Source organism: Lactuca virosa, chromosome 4, assembly GCF_052849685.1.
Source record: "Lactuca virosa cultivar CGN04683 chromosome 4, Lactuca_virosa_CGN04683_v6, whole genome shotgun sequence".
In the NCBI taxonomy this organism is placed as follows: domain Eukaryota; kingdom Viridiplantae; phylum Streptophyta; class Magnoliopsida; order Asterales; family Asteraceae; genus Lactuca; species Lactuca virosa.
The window spans coordinates 421,733,872-421,753,457 of NC_136429.1; the positions used below are offsets into that span (position 1 = coordinate 421,733,872).

At 34.6% G+C, this 19,586-nt stretch overlaps 1 protein-coding gene across 1 annotated transcript; it reads right to left on the reverse strand.

The window, feature by feature from the left end:
• Positions 1 to 13,798: 13,798 nt before the first annotated feature.
• LOC145108990 (T-complex protein 1 subunit zeta 2) lies at positions 13,799 to 18,060 on the reverse strand. The gene is made up of 16 exons (XM_079046083.1): positions 17,888 to 18,060; positions 17,655 to 17,796; positions 17,483 to 17,546; positions 16,994 to 17,129; positions 16,766 to 16,917; positions 16,291 to 16,338; positions 16,105 to 16,197; positions 15,901 to 16,007; positions 15,694 to 15,808; positions 15,250 to 15,333; positions 14,951 to 15,155; positions 14,748 to 14,842; positions 14,581 to 14,649; positions 14,379 to 14,486; positions 14,178 to 14,296; positions 13,799 to 14,077 (listed from the first exon to the last, which is right to left on the reverse strand). The coding sequence occupies exons 2-16, from the start codon at positions 17,786 to 17,788 to the stop codon at positions 14,002 to 14,004; spliced, it is 1,605 nt and encodes a 534-aa protein (XP_078902209.1). The 5' UTR covers positions 17,789 to 17,796; positions 17,888 to 18,060; the 3' UTR covers positions 13,799 to 14,001.
• Between the last annotated feature and the right edge of the window lie 1,526 nt (positions 18,061 to 19,586).

Below are 19,586 nucleotides of genomic sequence, written 5' to 3' on the forward strand. Positions count from 1 at the left end.
TGGTCGTAAAGTCAAGTCATTGACTATGACTATCCATTCACACTTATCCACACAAATACAGGCGGCTCAGCTCGACGCTTTGAAGCCTGAAAATGTGACCAATGAATCCCTACGAGGAATGGATAAGAACTTGGAAGTCAGAGGTGGCGGAGCTTATTATCTCATGAACCGGATCTGGACCCCGAAACTTGGTGGTTTCAGAGATTTGGTCATGAAGGAGGCGCATAACACTCGTTATTCCGTTCACCCAGGTTCAGATAAGATGTATCTGGATCTTAAAAAGTTATACTGGTGGCCTAACATGAAAGCAGAGATTGCTACCTTCGTAAGTAAATGCCTTACTTGCGCAAAGGTCAAGGTCGAGTACCAGAAACCCTCAGGTCTTCTTCAACAGCCAGAGATCCCAGAATGGAAGTGGGAGCGGATCACCATGGATTTCATAACCAAGTTGCCCAAGACAACGGGTGGACTTGATACCATATGGGTCATCGTCGACAGATTGACCAAGTCCGCGCACTTCCTGCCTATCAAAGAGACAGACAAGATGGAGAAACTTACAAGAACTTACATAAGGGAAATTGTACGATTGCACGGTGTCCCTATATCCATTATCTCAGACAGAGATAGTAGGTTCACTTCCAGGTTCTGGCAGTCGCTACAAGGTTCCTTAGGAACTAGGCTGGAAATGAGTACAGCCTACCATCCGCAGACAGACGGGCAAAGTGAGAGGACTATCCAAACCTTGGAGGACATGTTGCGAGCCTGTGTGATTGACTTTGGGAAAACATGGGATACTCATTTACCCCTTGTAGAATTTTCCTACAACAACAGTTATCACACAAGCATAAAGGCTGCTCCATTCGAGGCCCTCTACGGCCGAAAGTGCAGATCCCCTCTGTGTTGGGCTGAGGTGGGTGATACCCAGTTAGCTAAGGGACTAGTTCCTGAAAGCACTCTCACAGGTCCGGAGATCATACGGGAAACGACGGAGAAGATCGTTCAGATCCGTGAACGACTGAAAGCCTCCAGAGACCGACTGAAAAGCTACGCTGATAAACGAAGGAAACCGTTGGAATTCCAGGTGGGCGACCATGTTCTATTGAAGGTCTCACCCTGGAAGGGCTTGATACGCTTCGGAAAGCGTGGAAAGTTAAATCCAAGGTACATTGGGCCTTTCGAGATTCTTGCCAGAATCGGCCCTGTAGCTTACAAACTTAACTTACCGTGCGAACTCAGTAACGTACATTCTACCTTCCACGTCTCGAACTTGAAAAAGTTCCTGTCCGACGAGACTCTTGTAATCCCACTCGACGAGATCGAGATCAACGAGAGCCTCAACTTCGTGGAAGAACCGGTAGAGATCATGGACCGGGAGGTCAAGCAAACGAAACAAAGCCGCATCCCGATAGTGAAGGTTCGCTGGAACGCCAAGCGAGGACCTGAATTCACTTGGGAGCGAGAGGATCAGATGAAACTGAAATATCCTCGTCTTTTTAATTAGTTCCTTGTAACTACTTAATTGCTTAAATTCTAATTTCGGGACGAAATTCCTTCTAAGGAGGGGATGATGTGACAACCCGAAATTTCTATTCTGTACAACATGTCAATTCAATAGAAGTCAAATCAGTTACAGTTAAATTTTCAGACTTTTTGGATTAAGTTTGTTTATTTTAGGATTTACACTTTAGGAGATACCAGGAGAGAGGATGCCCTAGGGTTATAGTGCATCACTGTTATTCCTAAACTTCAAGAAATTGGAGTTACTACCGGGAATAAAATATTTTCAGCCAAAAACCCAGAAATTTGGGGTATATATATGACACTTGTCATTTATTATCATTTTTCCAAATTCCTCAAGAACAAAAGCAAATCCTCTCAAGTATCATCACGGGATTTATTCCAGATCTCGATCTAGTAAGTGTTTTCAACCATTTCAAGTTAGTAGATCACTTAATCTAGTGTTTTAACACCTTTCTAACCGTGAAATCATTCCAAAAGGTTGATTCTTCCATTTACACCAAGAACACCAAGAACACACACTAGTGTTCTTGGCATTTTGGCTCATTTCAAGCTTCCATATAGTAAGTACTTCTATCCTAGAGTGTGTTTAAGCTTGCTATACCTCATTATAACATGAAATCATCCAAGAATCACCAAGAAAATGGTGTTTACGGTCCAAGAACATTCTTGAACCGTAAACCCATTTTAAGGGATCGAAATGTCCCTAGTCCCTTCCTAAGCCTAGGTAACTAACTTGGATCCTTACCTTGATGTGTTAAGGACTTGAAATCATCGAAATACCAACATCCATAAGAGTTTACGGCCGTAAACTCTAGGGTTTACGACCATAAACCCAAAGGGATGTGGTCTTTGGGCCGTAAACTCCAAATAAGAGTGAAATGGTGCCCTAGCTTCTTCCTTAGGCTTATACTTCAAGAGGAAACACTTCAATGGACTTAGAAACGTTCAAATCAACAAATGGTCAAAAGAGGGGGAGTTTACGGCCGTAAAATCTAGAGTTTACGACCGTAAACCCATTGGGTTGAGGTCACAAAACCGTAAACTCAAGTTAGGGTTTCTTTTGAACCCTAAACCCTATAGCATTGTTCGACAACACTTAGATGCATTCCTTGAGACTTATAACACTTATATAAGGTGTTTAACTTGTCTTAGGATGTCTTAACTTTGCTAATTAGTTGTTTAAAGTCTAATTAGATACATATATGTTGTATTTATATGTTAAATAGGATCATTGTGTGTGTACAAGTCTTCACTTGACACCTAGCAATCCTATTTCTTCAGTTCATCCAAACCACCAACTACAGGTGAGTTCATACCCCTTAATTAACCTTTTAAATGTTTTTAAATGCTTTTATGGGGGGGAATACAAGTTGAACAATTATAGTTATTATATCAATCACATGTGATTAATAACTACCAAACAAATGGTTTTCTTACTTTTCAAACTGGTTATCAAACTGTTTTACCTCAAACTGTTTTACAAACTCTTTTATTGTCAATACATTTATCAAACTTTTTTAACTTATATTATGTGTATCTATATAAATATAGTTATATAAGTAGGATTGGAAGGACTTAGGACTGCTAGTCTACCCTGCTTCCTGTTCTTGTTTGATTATGGTCTTGGGGTATCAAGGTTAGTTGTCCGAGGGTCGTTTGAATCCTAGTTATATATTATGTATACGTATATGGATATAAAAGGTTTGTTATCAACCTCTTTTAACTTATATTATGTGTATCTATATAAATATAGTTATATAAGTAGGATTAAGAAGGACTTAGGACTGCTAGTCTACCCTGCTTCCTGTTCTTGTTTGATTGTGGTCTTGGGGTATCAAGGTTAGTTGTCCGAAGGTCGTTTGAATCCTAGTTATATATTATGTATATGTATATAGATACAAAAGGTTTTCCTACATTCAAGTCCATACCCTTGGGTAGCAAGGGTATACAAACATGTTCATACATTGCTAGTAAGCTACCATAGGGGTAGTTTAGGAAGATACTATTACTAGAACGATGAAACATACAATGAGTCAGTTCATACATGAGTCAATACATACTATAATGAGAAACAAACATGAAACAGAGTGATGAGAAACAAACATACAGGCTAGACAGAGAAAGAACATACAATACAGCTAGCACACAATTCACATAACATTTACATTAATACATTTATGTGAGCCATTAAACAGGGCATGGCACTACCTGCCATGACTGTTTTTGTATCAGAATCTCCTTAATTGGGGAGCGCATGAGTTTGTGTATAGATCTATACTGGATTGACTATCCTACACCTTTCTGTTCGCTACAGTGGGACTTGCAAGTCTACGGGTGCCAAACGTCATTTTTGTGGCATCTTACATTGTCACTTTACTATTAAGTCGGTAGCAAGATACAGGCCGATCACATGTTACCTTAAAATATACAATTAACTTAAGGTAGTTAGTACAGCAGTAGTTTCATAATACTACATTAAAGTACTATAACATTTTCCCTTACATTTTACTTTGTGATTTCACACAATAAACAATAATGTAAAAACTATATTTTTGGTTAATGATAGTCGGATTTGGGAAAATACTCACTTTTACAAAGGATACACACACAGACACTAGATGCCTTGGTAGAAGGCTACTTTTAGTAGGAAACATAGGGTTTTCTAGGATAGTTCAAACAAATACAAAACTTTTACAAACACACAGTACATCTTACAAAACATCTTACAAATGCTTTCATACAAACACAGACACTAATATACTTATGAACTCACCAGCTCTAAAGCTGATAAACTCTTTCAAAATAACTTGTATTCTCAGGTCACCAGTAGACAGGTACCGGAGCCAGGTTTTGAGAAGATGGAGCTCGTTCAAGACTCATCTTATATTTTGATGTATATTGTTTTGGTGTCTTTAAAACTTAACGGAACACACTTGTATGAAATTATATTATTAATGCAATGGATGATGTTGTTGCTTGTTTACTACTTGCATTGTTGTGATACTGTACATGACGTCCTCCACCCCAGAACGTTTCCGCCGTTCATTTGGTTTTGAGGGTGTGACACACCATAAAATCTAAGTGTCATAAGGTTTCTCTTCGATTCATGAAAATGATGGTGAGGAAACGCTTTCACTAAGTAGATATTAAGTAGATAGCAATCATGATATTTGCAGTCTCAAAGTCGTTAGTGGAGCGTGTGTGGTTAACCGGCACACTAACATGGACTTGTGAGAAATGGCAAAGGTCTAAACAATTGAGACTATGATTACGGCATCCCTTTTCATAGTTCTAAAATTGTTTAGACACACATGTGTGCTATCTAAGGAAAAGTGTATGATTTTGATAAAGTTTTATCAAAGCATCTCGTATCAGAAATCTAAAATTTGGTAAGAAAGTCAATAAAGTATTGATTTCTAGAAGTACAGCTGATTTCTGAGTACATGTGGAGCATAAGCGCTATGCTAATAATCATCATGTTAGTGGGCGCATGATAATTATAATAAGTGTTGCAAGTTAGCAATATTAATTATAGAAAACAAAAGTTTCAATTGGGACAAGTTGTTTTGCTATAATTAAGGGAGAGGAAAATATACTTCATTTAAAAATCTAAAAGCTTAGATCGTGAGATGTTAATCAAATTTAGTCAAGTATATATATGAATGTTATGTTGGAATGGCTCAACATAAGGAAATTCTATATATAGGAACATTATTTGCGTTCTAAAATTCGATTATGATTACGGCATCCCTTTTCATAATCTGAATTATGAGAACATGGCAAATAGAAATAGAAATGTTATAGCAAAAGACTGGTCTAGTATCATGTCTTTATGTGAGACATCATGAATCGTGTCCCATATGCTTCGGATATAGGATCGATTGCATGTGCTATAATATTCATCTGTTCTAAATTTTTGACTGGATGTGACTAAAGTGATTAAGCAATTGTCGAGGACAATCTAAGGTTTACCAAAGATTGGTTGCTCAGGGACAGTTGGAAGTATGGTGTAAATTTTGGAGAGGACCATATTGACATATTCTGAAAAGAGGCAATCTTGTTCAGAAGTGATAGTCAAAATGAGAATATGGAAATATTCCCAAAGTTGGAAGTTATTCATTAGATTTGTGTAAGATTAGAAAACTTAATGCAAGAAGGATGTTCAAAGCATTGTACTTTGAATTTTAGACTTCGTTTACATGGAATGATTTCCATTGGAATACTCTGTAATGATTGTTGACAAGCCTTTGTGACTTTGTGCATAATCATTACAAGAGGATCAGTGCATATAAGTTTAAAATCTAACAAGATTTCGGTAAATGGCAGGAATTTGGAATTCTTGCATTTGCGGTAAGGATTTGGGATTGTGAAATGAGAATCATTGGAATTATGTTCAATCGATCTATTCCACAAAGTAAAGATCATAGACAAACTTAGTGTGCATACTTGGTGTATGTGACCCAGTTTTATAATTTTCTAAAAATTTCTTTATAGACAATATTTGAAGTTTTGTTTGTAAGCACCATCCTTATCTAAAATTAAAACCTTAATTCTTAGATAATCTTAAAAAAGTATAGAAGGAAAAAATGTGTAAACAATTTTAAATTGCTATTTCAAAAAATTAACCACCACAAGCCACATTCCAACAACAAAAGCTAAGAAAGGCGGTAATCGGTAGAGCATAAATTCCACTAACTTTCATAATAAAAGGAAAAGTAGGAGAAATTGTGAAGCTCTCACCACAAAAACTTCACCCATGTTCTCTAATAACTTCGTTATCAAAACCCTTTGAGCAAATCTATATAAAGATTCATTTTAATATGCGATTAGAGCCTTAAGATCTACAACAACAAAACACACACACACACACAATGCACTTAATAATCATTGTGTTGAAGAAAAAAGCTTGCTTGCACGGTGAAAGGACAGCCTACCTTCAAATTAATATATATATCCTAATAAGCAAAAATATTATCAAAAGCAGAATGTTATGTTTCTTATGAAATAAATAAAGAAAAATTGAGTTATACCTCGATTTGAAGAAAACAGACATCTTAAATAAAATTGTTGATAAATGTTTACCTGTAATTTTTTTTATGGGATTAGATTAGTAGTTAGAGGGGATAACGAATAAAATGGTTGAAAAAAAGCTAATTTCCATGAAATTAGCACATACCAGATCGCTACGTAGTTGAAAAAATCATATAGTATAGGAAATATGAAGTGTAAAATGCTTACCGGGTGAAGGAGAAGACCCCTATGGGGCTAAGCATAAAAAATGTTTCAACTTTAGACTAAACACAAATAAATATCATAAAGCACTGGGACAATTTTTTAAATTGATCCATGTGTAATAATAATTACCTCAATATTGTTGTCAGTTGTCTAGGAAGGGCCTCATCAAGGATGTCTCAACGGTTTGTGGCCAAACCTATGAATGTTACAGAGATATACGTGAGGGTACTATTTTCTTTCAAAATAATATATAAATAGTTCGATTAATACTGCCTAAATCCAATTACAAGTGGAAAAGGGTAAATTAATCTTGCTTGATGCCTTGAATGCATCCCACATTCCGACTGATTAAGAAGCTTCAACATTGTTCATTGCACTTCTTAATAGCTTATGCTCTCATTTAAGTCTGTTGGAGCATGGAAATGCTCTACAAATAATGAGTGATAGTTAGGTTGTATTTTCCCTTTATTTGTATTGTTGGTGTATTTGTCTCTCCCTCATATATAAAGGGAGAGATGGTCATTTCTTTTTAAGCACCTTTTCTAAAATGTAATCTCTAAAGAGAGAAAGTGGTGGGATTTCTCCCATCCAGGGAGAGTTTCTCTCTCCCACCAATGTTCTTCATGGAAATATACTTTATCTCTCTTTCTTTCTCATCATCTAAGAATTCTCATCATGTTCTTCATATTTTTATATTTTGATACACGATAAATTTCTAGATATTATTCTTCCGCATCTACCGTTCGTTATAAAATTGGGTTCCTACAATTGGTATCAGAGCCGTACCTTGAAGGTTTAATCGACTGGTTCAAGGGAATGACTCCCGTTCGGTGATTATCTTGAAGTTTTTCGTGCTTTTGCAAGAATTTCCGGGTTCAAACCGGAAATTTCTGATGAGTTTTCTATTTTCTGGGGTGATTCTTACTTAGTAAAATAATTATGTTGTTGCTGCTCAATCAAATTCACTACTGAAATTTTTGTTCTTAGTATTTTTCTGTTGAAGAAATGAAGAAAAATGGGAGAAGAAATTATTTTTGTGGTCTCCAAAATGTTGAAGAAATTGTTCCAGGAGGTATTTGTTCTTGGAAATGAGAAGACACAAGTTTAATGGGCTTATTATTCTTGAAGAAAGTGAAGAAAAGCACTTTATTTTGAAGATTTTTTCTTTCCAGCAACTTTTTGTTCTTCACATAAGGTATGGTGTTTATACCTTTCATCTTTAAATTGTTGCTGTGAATCCTCAAGATAGTATATTTGGACGTGATAATTTGTTTGCAAAAAGCATATTGTCCTTGTTACTCTTTTGGGTAAAGAGTACTCCACTATTTACTCCCTCAAAAAGACAAAACCATGTGACATTGTCCTTTCCCATCACATTTTGTCCCTTAAAACCCACCTGCACACTCTTCTTTTTGCCTTCCCACGACCAACTTTTTACTTAAAATGCTTTATAAAAGATTCTCTTATTAAAATATGAATAAATGGCCTTTGCGGTACCATTTTTCATGGAAAAATAGCATTTTTCGTCATATATTCAGCCCTTCTCAGAGCCCCGAACCACAGCAAAAACTGCCTACCAGAGCCTCCTAAGAAGCCTCTTCGCAGCCCTCTCAGGTCTTGGTCCGCAACCCTTCTCTGCCTTGAATCGCAGCTCACCCTTCTTAGCCTTCTGACCGAAGTCTCCCTCTTGTGGACTCCTCTCGGACCGCAACCTTGGTCCGCAGGCGTTCCCTACTGCAGCCTCGTCCGAAGTCGCTTGCTTGCTCGCCCTACCGCAGCTCGCATGCGCAGCTGGGCTCCCTCGCACCGCAACTAGATCATCCGCAACCAAGCCCATCTCGTCGTAGTCTTCCTCCCCTCTCCATCCGAAGCCACCTATCTGACCCGCAATCAGCTTAGACCCGCAGCTCCTTCGCACCATCCGCATTCACCAGACTTCGGATCATCCCCTCTCAGCTCTTCCTCTTCTTCCTTCTTCCTTCTCCAGTCCCCCTTCTTCCCTTCCCTCCTTCCTCCTCCCTTCCCCTCCTTTTTCCTCCCCTCTCATCAACCCCCCCCCCTCCCCTCTCTTTTTTTTATCCTTCTTTTTTTAACTCCTTTTTCAGCCCTTTTTTTATTTATTTATTTTTTTTAATATTTTTTTTTCTTAGCCATTTTTTTAATGACAATTTTTTTTATTCAGCCAATTTTTTTATACCATATTTGTTTATTTATTTAGCCAATTTTTTTAAAAAAAACCAATTATTTTTTTAACACTAATTTTTGCCACAACCGAACATTGGATTGTCACATTGGTTCATTTTATGCCGGTTATTTTTGGAAGAATAGTTCATACCGCAGTCGGACTTTATATTATTCCGTGTGATGCTTGCACCGCAACGGCGATTGATCAACAACGTTGTTTCACATTCTTCACTTTATGAGATTTTATGATTTGGCGCTCTTGATCTTCGGTTGACGAATCATGTATCTTGAGCATGTGGATTTTATTTTCTATTGAAGACCACTACGAGAGTTCCGGCACCGCAGTTTGGATATTTTTGGTATTTTCGGCACAACAAAGATATTTCTTCATGCAGTGATTCTTCGTTCTATGGCATTTGTTCATGCAGCTTCAGCAACTATATCACCCACCTTCTCATGACCGCAGAGTATCTATTTTACTCTATTTCTCGTGTCTTATCGAGACCCTTAATACATCTAGGGAGAGCTCTCTTAGCTCTTGGTATCCGACACTCTCCATCCGATGATTTGTTGATTTTTGATATCCGATCATTGGTTATCAAAAATAGGGAGAGAATATCATCCGGATTTGGTTCTTATGATTGATTGAGTTTGGATTTTTGAAGACTTCTGAAGACGATTATTTATTTAGTGATGCGCTGTGGCACTTATTTTTGGTCTTTACGGATCAAATTTTTGGCATTACTCGATGTTTTCCGATTCAGATTATTTATTATTCGGACTCTACCACAGGATGATTTTGTGTTCGCATCCGGTTCAGATCTTATGGTTTCACGAGTTTGGATTTGTGATATGTTGAAGATGAAGATTATTTTGGCGATGTGACATGGCACTTATTTTTTATCCTTGGATCAAATTTTTGGCATTGTTGGACCATGTCTTTGGACTCACATTTTTGGCATTGCTGGACCATGTCTTTGGACTCACATTTTTGGCATTGTTGGACCATGTCTTTGGAGTCACATTATTTTTATCCGGACTTCATTTTATGGATGCTTAACATTTTTAGCAGGTTATTCTTTGAAGAATTGTGGTGTATTATGATTCGAGAACTCGAGATGTTTTTCAGACTTTTTGAAGCCGAAGTGTTTCTTTTATTGGATCTTCTACTTGCTCATGGTGACCTTCTTTTTCCGGTGATTATGGTTGGTTTGAAGATTTGGATCTTATTTTTTCTGCTTCATTGGTTGTGCTTTGGAGCCGAAGACCTTCATTTTTAGAGATTCATGGCCAGTTTCAGACTTCACAGACACTTCAGAGTTTCAGAGACATTTCAGCATTTGGTTCTCATTATGTTTCATTTTATTACCACACTTGCTAGTCGGATTACTGTATTATAGCCTTGTATCACTTATTGGATCTCTCATAATTTGTAAGCATTTAGGGAGAGAATGTTGGAGCATGGAAATGCTCTACAAATAATGAGTGATAGTTAGGTTGTATTTTCCCTTTATTTGTATTGTTGGTGTATTTGTCTCTCCCTCATATATAAAGGGAGAGATGATCATTTCTTTTTAAGAACCTTTTCTAAAATGTAATCTCTAGAGAGAGAAAGTGGTGGGATTTCTCCAATCCAGGGAGAGTTTCTCTCTCCCACCAATGTTCTTCATGGAAATATATTTTATCTTTCTTTCTCATCTTCTAAGAATTCTCATCATGTTCTTCATATTTTTATATTTTGATACACGATAAATTTCTAGATATTATTCTTCCGCATCTACCGTTCGTTATAAAATTGGGTTCCTACAAAGTCGAATAAATTAGATATTGATGTTTAGTTGTTTACCTGCAAACAACCTTCTTGCGAAGCAGGGACCTACACAATTCCAAACTCGAAATAGTTCAAATTGTTCTCCTAATCGATGAATATATGACAAAAACTCACGTTGTTTCTTACACAAACAAAAGTTAGACCCATGGTGTGAGAGAGGATATAGTTAGGTTTCTTTTACAGAGAGGGTATAGAGGCGTTGAAAGCAAAAATTTATAGAGAGGGTTTAGAGGCGTTGGAAGCAGAAAGTGTTGAAGAATCTAGGGTTTCCTCATCTTCAATAAAATTATGGTTGTGTCGATGAGTTCAAATCGCATAAAAGAATAACCTGATAGAAATCAACTCACCTAACAGAATGGGAGAAGAGATGGTGGTAATTGATGGTGACGTTGGATGATGGAGACGGTAAGGACATCGGTGGATGGTGCGTTGATGGCAGCGTGATGGTCGAGCATGGTGGCAGCGGATCGAAGTTGGAAAAAACGGAAGAAACATTCAACAGCGTGCGAGATAAAGATGAATCGTGCTATATCATCTATTCCTTGGGAAAAACGGAAAAGATAAATTGAGTAGATAATCATGGCTGATTACACGGGATTATAATTATGGACACCAGAAGGAATTTCGATTTAAACCAATAGAAGGGGTACATATGAGTTTAAAGGAGAGGGGCAAAATAGACAATTCACTTTGTAAAATTCTAGCTTTAGGAGATGTCACATAGGAATAAAGGGTTTCTTTTATTAAGATAGGGATCTATAAAATTGAAAATCAAATTTTAAAACCTAGCGATTCAATTTGATGGTGATGACTGCATTCTAGTAATTTTTGTAATTGCATTATTTTTAGACGATTATTTTAGGAAATCAATTATTTTTTATGATGTGGTAGATATGGTGTTTTTTTTTTTGGGGGGGGGGGGGGATTTCTAAGGCTATGGGGAGTGGTGCGGTATTTACCGCACCTTTTGCCACATAGGCAGGGGAACAGCGCCCCCTGACTGCGGTTTGGGTGCGGTTTAGATCGCAGTATGGTAAAAAATGGCCGTGTTTTGTGATTGGGTGGGGAGAATTTGACCATTTTGTGATTGGGTGGGGAGAAAAATAATGTTTTTATTTTAAAAAAAAAATTAAATAAAATGTGGCACCACTCCTTAGGTGTGGCAAGGAACCACACTTTTGTGGTAAAAATGACGTAGTGCTTATGTGTCAACGAAGGGAATGCGGTTTCGATGGCATCATTCCCTCCAGCCTAATAAGCGTAGAAAAGTTAAGTTGTGGGTCTTTTAGTTAGTTGCAAGACCCAATCTTAACTTTAGTTAATTGCAAAACTCAATCTTAACTTGTATTTCCTTGTAATAAGTGTTTTCTAACGTCTTTATAGTTTTTTATAAAATTCCAACGTTTAAAAAAATAATTACTTTATATATATATATATATATATATATATATATATATATATATATATATATATATATATATATATATATATATATATATATATATATATATATATATATATATATATATATATATATATTGTTTTCTGTGGCATGACATTCATCTCACATATATCCAGTGTCAATGTTAGTTATTATTAAATTCTATTTTTTAACTTTAAATTATTCTTATATTAAAATAATTAATATATACTTATATCAAGCTCTAAATATACTTTACCTTTTTTTTCCTTTCGCCTTTTGGAGCACTTCATGCATGGTAGGAGTGTGCACACATGCCATATTGCCATATGGGTTTGGAGAAAAAGTGTGTATGGTATGATGCACGCATATAGAAGTGTGTGGTTTATGTATTTCATTTATAAATATTCAATTTAAATGAGTTTTTTTAATAAAAAAAGTCAAAAATAAAATATATATTAGTGGGGAAGTAGGGAACCATCAAACATGCATTTATTTACATATTGGTCTATTGGTTTTTCATACGTAGAACAAGATAATAATATAATGTATTTATATTTTTACCATATGATAGACCAGACAAACGCATGTATGAAAATTTGTAAAACTAAGTGAAATAAGTTTTATAATTAAACAATATTCATATGGATACAAACAAAAACTAAAAAAATCATCTAAAAATAAAATGATGTATTTATGCATTCTTTGAAACAAAACATATATTATTATGAGAGTCGAAGTTAGCATATACATGTCAACGTGGATGATTTATAATACCTTCCGGCATCAAAAGTATATCATGTTCCTCCGTAATTTTACTTTCAACGTTATATATGCAAACCCTTTAATATTTCAAAATAAACCTTCTCAAAACCAAATTAAGATCTTATCACAGGCATTTAAAATAGCAATTGATATATTTACAATATTTGTCTCCACATAAGCTACATCCACTTATACTCAAAATTGCTAATTCTCAAAATTTTTATTGAGTCATAGTAGTTCAGATATATTATTTTAACAACTTCAATTTCAAAAAAAAAAATTATTTCTACTACAAACTTAACTGTAACTGGTATGGTAGGGTTGACAATATCTTATATAAAAGCAACACAATTGAAAGCATATCCATTTTTCTTTGTGAACTTTATTATTTGTGTAAATGTCTAAAGAACTTTATTGATTGGCAACATTTTCTATAAAGTTTTATAATTTTGTAAATAAAGCTTTTCTATAAATATCAGATGTCTAACCATTTGAAGTAAATCTAAAAGGCTATCCTTAAAATTCTCAATAAGTTTTTCATTTATTCCATGAAAAGTCAACTTATAAACCGTAAAACATTTACAACAACAATTATTCTAATCATAATTTATTTTCAATGTTCATTATTTTTTTTTTACTTTTTATTAATTGTTTCATTTTTATTCAAACTAGTTTGTGTCTTAGTCCAAGTTTTTAAATTAGTTAGCCATATGTTCATAACACCAGCAAGAAGCTAGTAAAATAAAAGGCTTCCAGAATTAACTTTTTCAAGGTAGACATTTTTCCAAGTTGTATAACATAAATTTTCAAAAAAAAAAATGTATCGAACCAAAGAAATTAAGTTAGCAGTGAAGAAACAGACCTATGTTTTCCATTTGCTTAAACATAAAACATAACACCCCAAAATAATACGATTAGCTGTTGTCTACTAGAGTCAACAGCTAAAATATGTAACACATCTTACATTGATCAAAATCTGGAAACAAAAGCAAAATCAAAATCTTTTTGAGAAAACCTCTCCAGAGTCTAAACAAACAAACACCTTTTAAGTTGGCTTTCTCATGTTACGCCCTGCACGGATAACTTCATCCACAAGTAACAGCTGTGATGCAATCACCGGCCTACAAAAAAAAAAAAAAAAAAAAAAAACTTAAATCTGATAATCTATATATATACTTACTATTTTTTATTTAAAACAGAAAAAGGAAAATAAGAAAGTACGCTGAGTTGATGATTTGGCGTTTGACAGCGTAATTGTCGAAAATGCCCTCCATCTGAGGGTCAATCGGATCGCCTGTGTGTTGATTTAGTCCAACAACATTCCCATTATCATGCTCCCCCTAATCAATTCAAGTGAGAGACTTTATTATATGAAAAGAAAGGAAAAAAGAAAAGAGAGAACAAGGGTATAATGGGAATTACAGTCAAAGAAATTATGACGTCTTGTGTATCAAGTCCAGAATTTTCAGCAAGTGTCTTTGGCACAATAAGAAGAGCATCCGCAAAAGCTTGAACACCAAGTTGAGCACGCTATAAAAAAATCACACACCAAAAGTTTAAAAAATTACATTAATATTTGGATTTAAAAAGACTACAAATGATGAGAAGAAATTGTCCAATTTACCCCTTTAACAGTTTTCTTCACTTCATTAATCAAATGCTGTCTGGCAGCAACCTCAAAAGCACCAGCACCCTGAAATACATATTAAATAATAAATGTTAGAAAATATAAGTTTTTACACATATAGAGCTCAATTTAATTAAAGTCAAAAAGTCAACGCATGTTCTTACTCTAACAACTGCTTCATCTTCAATGGTGTTTTTGACTGATCGCAAGCCATCTCTAACAGCATCCTTGATTTGTGCAATCGTGTGGTCATTTGGTCCTTTAACAATAATAGAAAATAAAACAATTATCACCATTAAAAAAAAAAACTAAAATCAAAATTAAGATTTTTCAAATTAAAAAAAAAAAATGAAAAATTAAGTTATACCTTTAATTAAGATTGTGCAGGAGTTTGGATGCTTTACATTCTCAACAAAAGTATACTTCTCTTCCCCAAGGACATGCTCATACACAAGTCCAGCCCATCCAAGAACATCAGGGGCTAAATCGTCCACAGAATTAACAGCTTCACCACCACATGCCAAAACCAAACGTTCCATGTTTCTCCTTTTGGCTCTTCGAAGAGCAACTATCTGTCAAATTACCAAAATACCCTTTACAAGTTACAACCCATCCCCCCACATGAAATTACCAAAACACCCTTATGGATATTTATGAGTTACTTACCCCTGCCCTGGCAAGAAGATCCAATGATGGAGGGTCGATACCTTTCTGGTTGATAACAACAAAGTTGTCATCAGCACCACACACCTGCAAACACAAAGATTTATTAAAAATGTGAAATTTCCCATTTTACCCTTTACCCTTTACTTATTTAATATTTATCCACCTTGTTTTTTAAAAGCAATGATTTTTCTATTTACTTATTTAACATTTATCCACCAATGAATAACCATGAGAAATATTAGAATGTGAAATTTCCGATTTTACCCTTTAGTTTTCTAATATTTATCCATCACTGAGAACAATATTTTTCAAAGCAATGATTTTTCTATTTACTTATTTAACATCTATCCACCACTGAATACCATAAGAAATATTAGAGTGTGAAATTTACCATTTTACCCTTCACCCTTTACTTATTTAATATTTTTATTCAACATTGAATACCTTGTTTTTCAACTCAATGATTTTTTTCACTCTCTCATCAACAGAACGTCTCTCTGCAACAACCATTGCTTCTCTCTGTTCCGCATTTGAGTAGAAAAATCCAGCATTTATTTCACTGAAAAAGAATTGTCATTTGTCAAGTTAACAACTTAATTTTTAAATATTCATTTTACCATCATTATTAAAATTAAAACATGAATATTTTACCTTTTCTCATACTCCAATGAGACATTACATGTCAAGATGTGACAATTCTCAGCTCGCCTCTTCATATCAGGATGTCTGGATCCATGATCAAGAACAAGGCCTTCCACCTATTTTAACATAATCAGAAGACAATTTAAAATAATCAGAAACAAAAAAGAAGATTAATGTCAATATTTATTTAAAAAAAATCAAATCTTAACATACCAAACGAGTGTCTACATCAAACTTGTGGCGCATGTGCATGATCTCCACCATAAAAAGATCAATAGGTTCTTCAGGTTTACGGATGCAGAGCACCTAAAAAACAAGAAAATATTAAATAATCAAATGCGTTTTAAATAAATTAATAGATTTATTTATGTTGTAGATTTATAAATGTAAAAGTCTCACCGCATTCACAACTATGTCAGTTAATTGATCTGCCAAAGATTCATACAACTGCACAAAAAAAATTTAAAAGAATGAGGGGCTAGAAATATAAATATATAATATGCATTTTATTAACCAAACATAAACTTGAGTGGAAGAAAAAGCAGCATACTTTCATTGATTTGTTTATTATAGCATCCTATTACAACATTATACTTTGAAAAATCTATCCAATTATAGCAATTTTACAGCTACAACTGGATAGATTTTTCAAAGCATAATGTCCGATTAAGAAAAACTGGAAGTAATATGCTATGATTTGGTAGATTGTTTTGAAATACAATTCCTTTAATAGGAAAAAAAAGTGAAAGTATAATGTTGTAATGAAAATAATACAAGTAGGAAGCTATAACATAGAAATAAATGAAAGTTTATTGCTATTTCTTGCATATAGCTGCAAGAAAAAAAGAGCAAGTTAATAAAATAAAATAAAAACCTTGGTTCTTAATGTAGTTCTTGCTACCATCTTTAGCATTTCTCTATCAGGCCCATCACCCATCACTACAGGAGTCTTAAACTTTTCAAGAAATTCCAGTGTTGCCTTTTTGGCAATTTCAAAACCATCAACCACAACCCTTGGATGCATCCCTGTGTGAACATTTAAAAGTTGTAAATAACAACCACTGAATAAACTCGAAAAAAGATGCTAGAAAGATAATAAAACCTTCATCAATACAACGTTCAGCCTGTTTCATTAGCTCGCCAATAAAGATGACTGTAGATGTTGTCCCATCACCACTAATATCATCTTGTGCAACAGCTGTCCTTGCAATCATGATGGCTGTTGGGTTTTGAATTTGCTAAAACCATGAAATTAATCTCAGGTTAAAAGTTTAACATTAATCCACAACACATCAAAAGATAATATTAATCCTCATGTTACAAACGACAATGCGTTGGTGTGTAAAATATTGCTTTGATTTTGCATATTTACTTAGGTTTCTGAGTTACAGATGCAATCCTTGCTCAGTATTTGTATTTTCAGAAAAAAGGTCATGTCATTTTCTATTGGATCACCTACAAGGATTGTATGATAAAACGTTTCTGCTTGCAAAAACTATGACTACTTTTGTTCTATGACTAGATCACTAGATGTATCGCATATGTAGCTTAAAGGATACAAATCCAGAAAAATGAAACACAACGAACATACCATCTCTTTCAACAGAGTGTTTCCATCCTTGGTTAACTTGATATCTCCAGCTCCTCCAACAAGCCTGTGAAAAGATTTACACAACAGTAAGCATAATCACAAGCCAAAACAACGATATAGTTTAAGAAAAAGTAAACACGGAAACTACGGAGGATGAAAATAAGAAACTAACATCTTAATGGTGCCTTTAGGGCCGAGGTTACTCTTGAGAACATCTTGTAAACCCTTAGCGGCATTTATGTTCATGTGAAGTGCAGCCGATTTGTTGAGCACTTCGGCATTAGGGTTCAGAACCCGTAGAGACATCTTCGATCCTGAGATTTTAAGAGACAGAAACACAAATGTTGAGTTAGGAGAGATGAGTATAAGCGAGGTAGTGAGAAATGTAACGGAGCGAGAAGTTACCTTGGATTAGTTAAAAGCAGAGCGGATCTTGCAGAAGTGATGATGACGAAGAAGATCAGGGGAGGGAAGAAAACTGCGTCGGAGCGGGAGTTCTTCAGAAGTGAAGTGGGAGACGGTGGAAGAATGTTGGTTTTTAGGGCTTCTTTTTGGTGGAATGGTTTACTTAGCGATTCTTTTAGTAGCCGTGTGACGTCGTTTCGTCCTACTAATCAAAGTTCACACAACATACTCCAGTTTAATGATTTATCTTTGGGTTTATTATTGTTCAGTGTCCCTTCACTATATAATAGGTGTATATACACTACAAAATTATTATGATCTGAAATTTAATAAAATTATCACTCAAATTGCGAGTATAACTTTAGGCATTCTTATGACAAAAAAAGTAATCAATCATCATTTATCATTTATCATTTATATCATTCACAGTATATTATGTCATCATTTCATTGTATATTGTGTCATCATTACTTGTCAACAATATAATAATATAGTATGATAAAATAAGACATATGTCATAAGTATATTAATAATAAGAGCATCCACATCGCCATCTTTCAAATCCTTTTGCAATGCCACATAATCAATTTTACATGCCACATACACACTCTTCTTTCAACTGTTGCAAGCCTTTCAAACAATGCAAGTGGCTCATCTTATTATATTATTAATTTTTTATTAATATATATATTAATTGTTGCAAGCCTTTCAAACAATGCAAGTGGCTCATCTTATTATATTATTAATTTTTTATTAATATATATATTAATTGCAGATGAACTTTCAATATATTTAAAGTGGAATAAGGAATATCAATGACATGGCAGTCCATATCATTTGCAAGATGTAATTGAAAGACAAAATCCATCCACCGTTGTGGATGGTCTAATATGTCATGATTGTGTAATGTAAATTGTAAAGTCAGTATGTGAATAGTGTCCAATAAATAGTTTCATATGACATATGATAACGTAAACGAACGACACATAAACATATACTTCTACTAGTGTCATTATTACGTGTCATATCAAACTATTTCTAAAGCATTATTCACATATTGATTTTACAATTACATTACATAATAATGACATGCTATTATTCATATCTGAAGACATACGATATATTTCACCACACTGCATTATTAATTTTTGACAGGCAGTGGTGGTATAGTATACGGTGATGGTGATTAGTCTTATCTTTTACCGCGGATGATAGTGATTGATAGTTGACGCCATTGTTCCATTATTGGAGCGTCTTTTAGATTTTCTTTACAGTATTGGCAAAGATGTCGTGGTGCATTGAGGATAATTTGACATAGTTGCTTTTTATATCTCCTGGTAATTCAGCAAGGTGTTTGGTAAATTCTTCAAATATACTAGTTGCTTATATCTTGCTTGATTAATTTGTCTCGTGTTATCTTGAGAGTAAAGTAGCATAGTATCACTGCAGTAGATGATTCGAACTTCTGCTTTTTTATGTTTATTAATGTCTATTCTAGAACTAGTAAGATAGACACATGTTGATGTTGAGATAAGATGATCAATTATTAATGGGTTTTGAGCATAACAAACAATCCATGTATGTACATGCAACCCTAATATGCTTGGATCTATGTTTTCTCTAATTGAACATACAAGTATTGAACATCCAAAGGAAAAAACCTAGGAGGCATATATTATTTTCGAAATTTATAACAAAA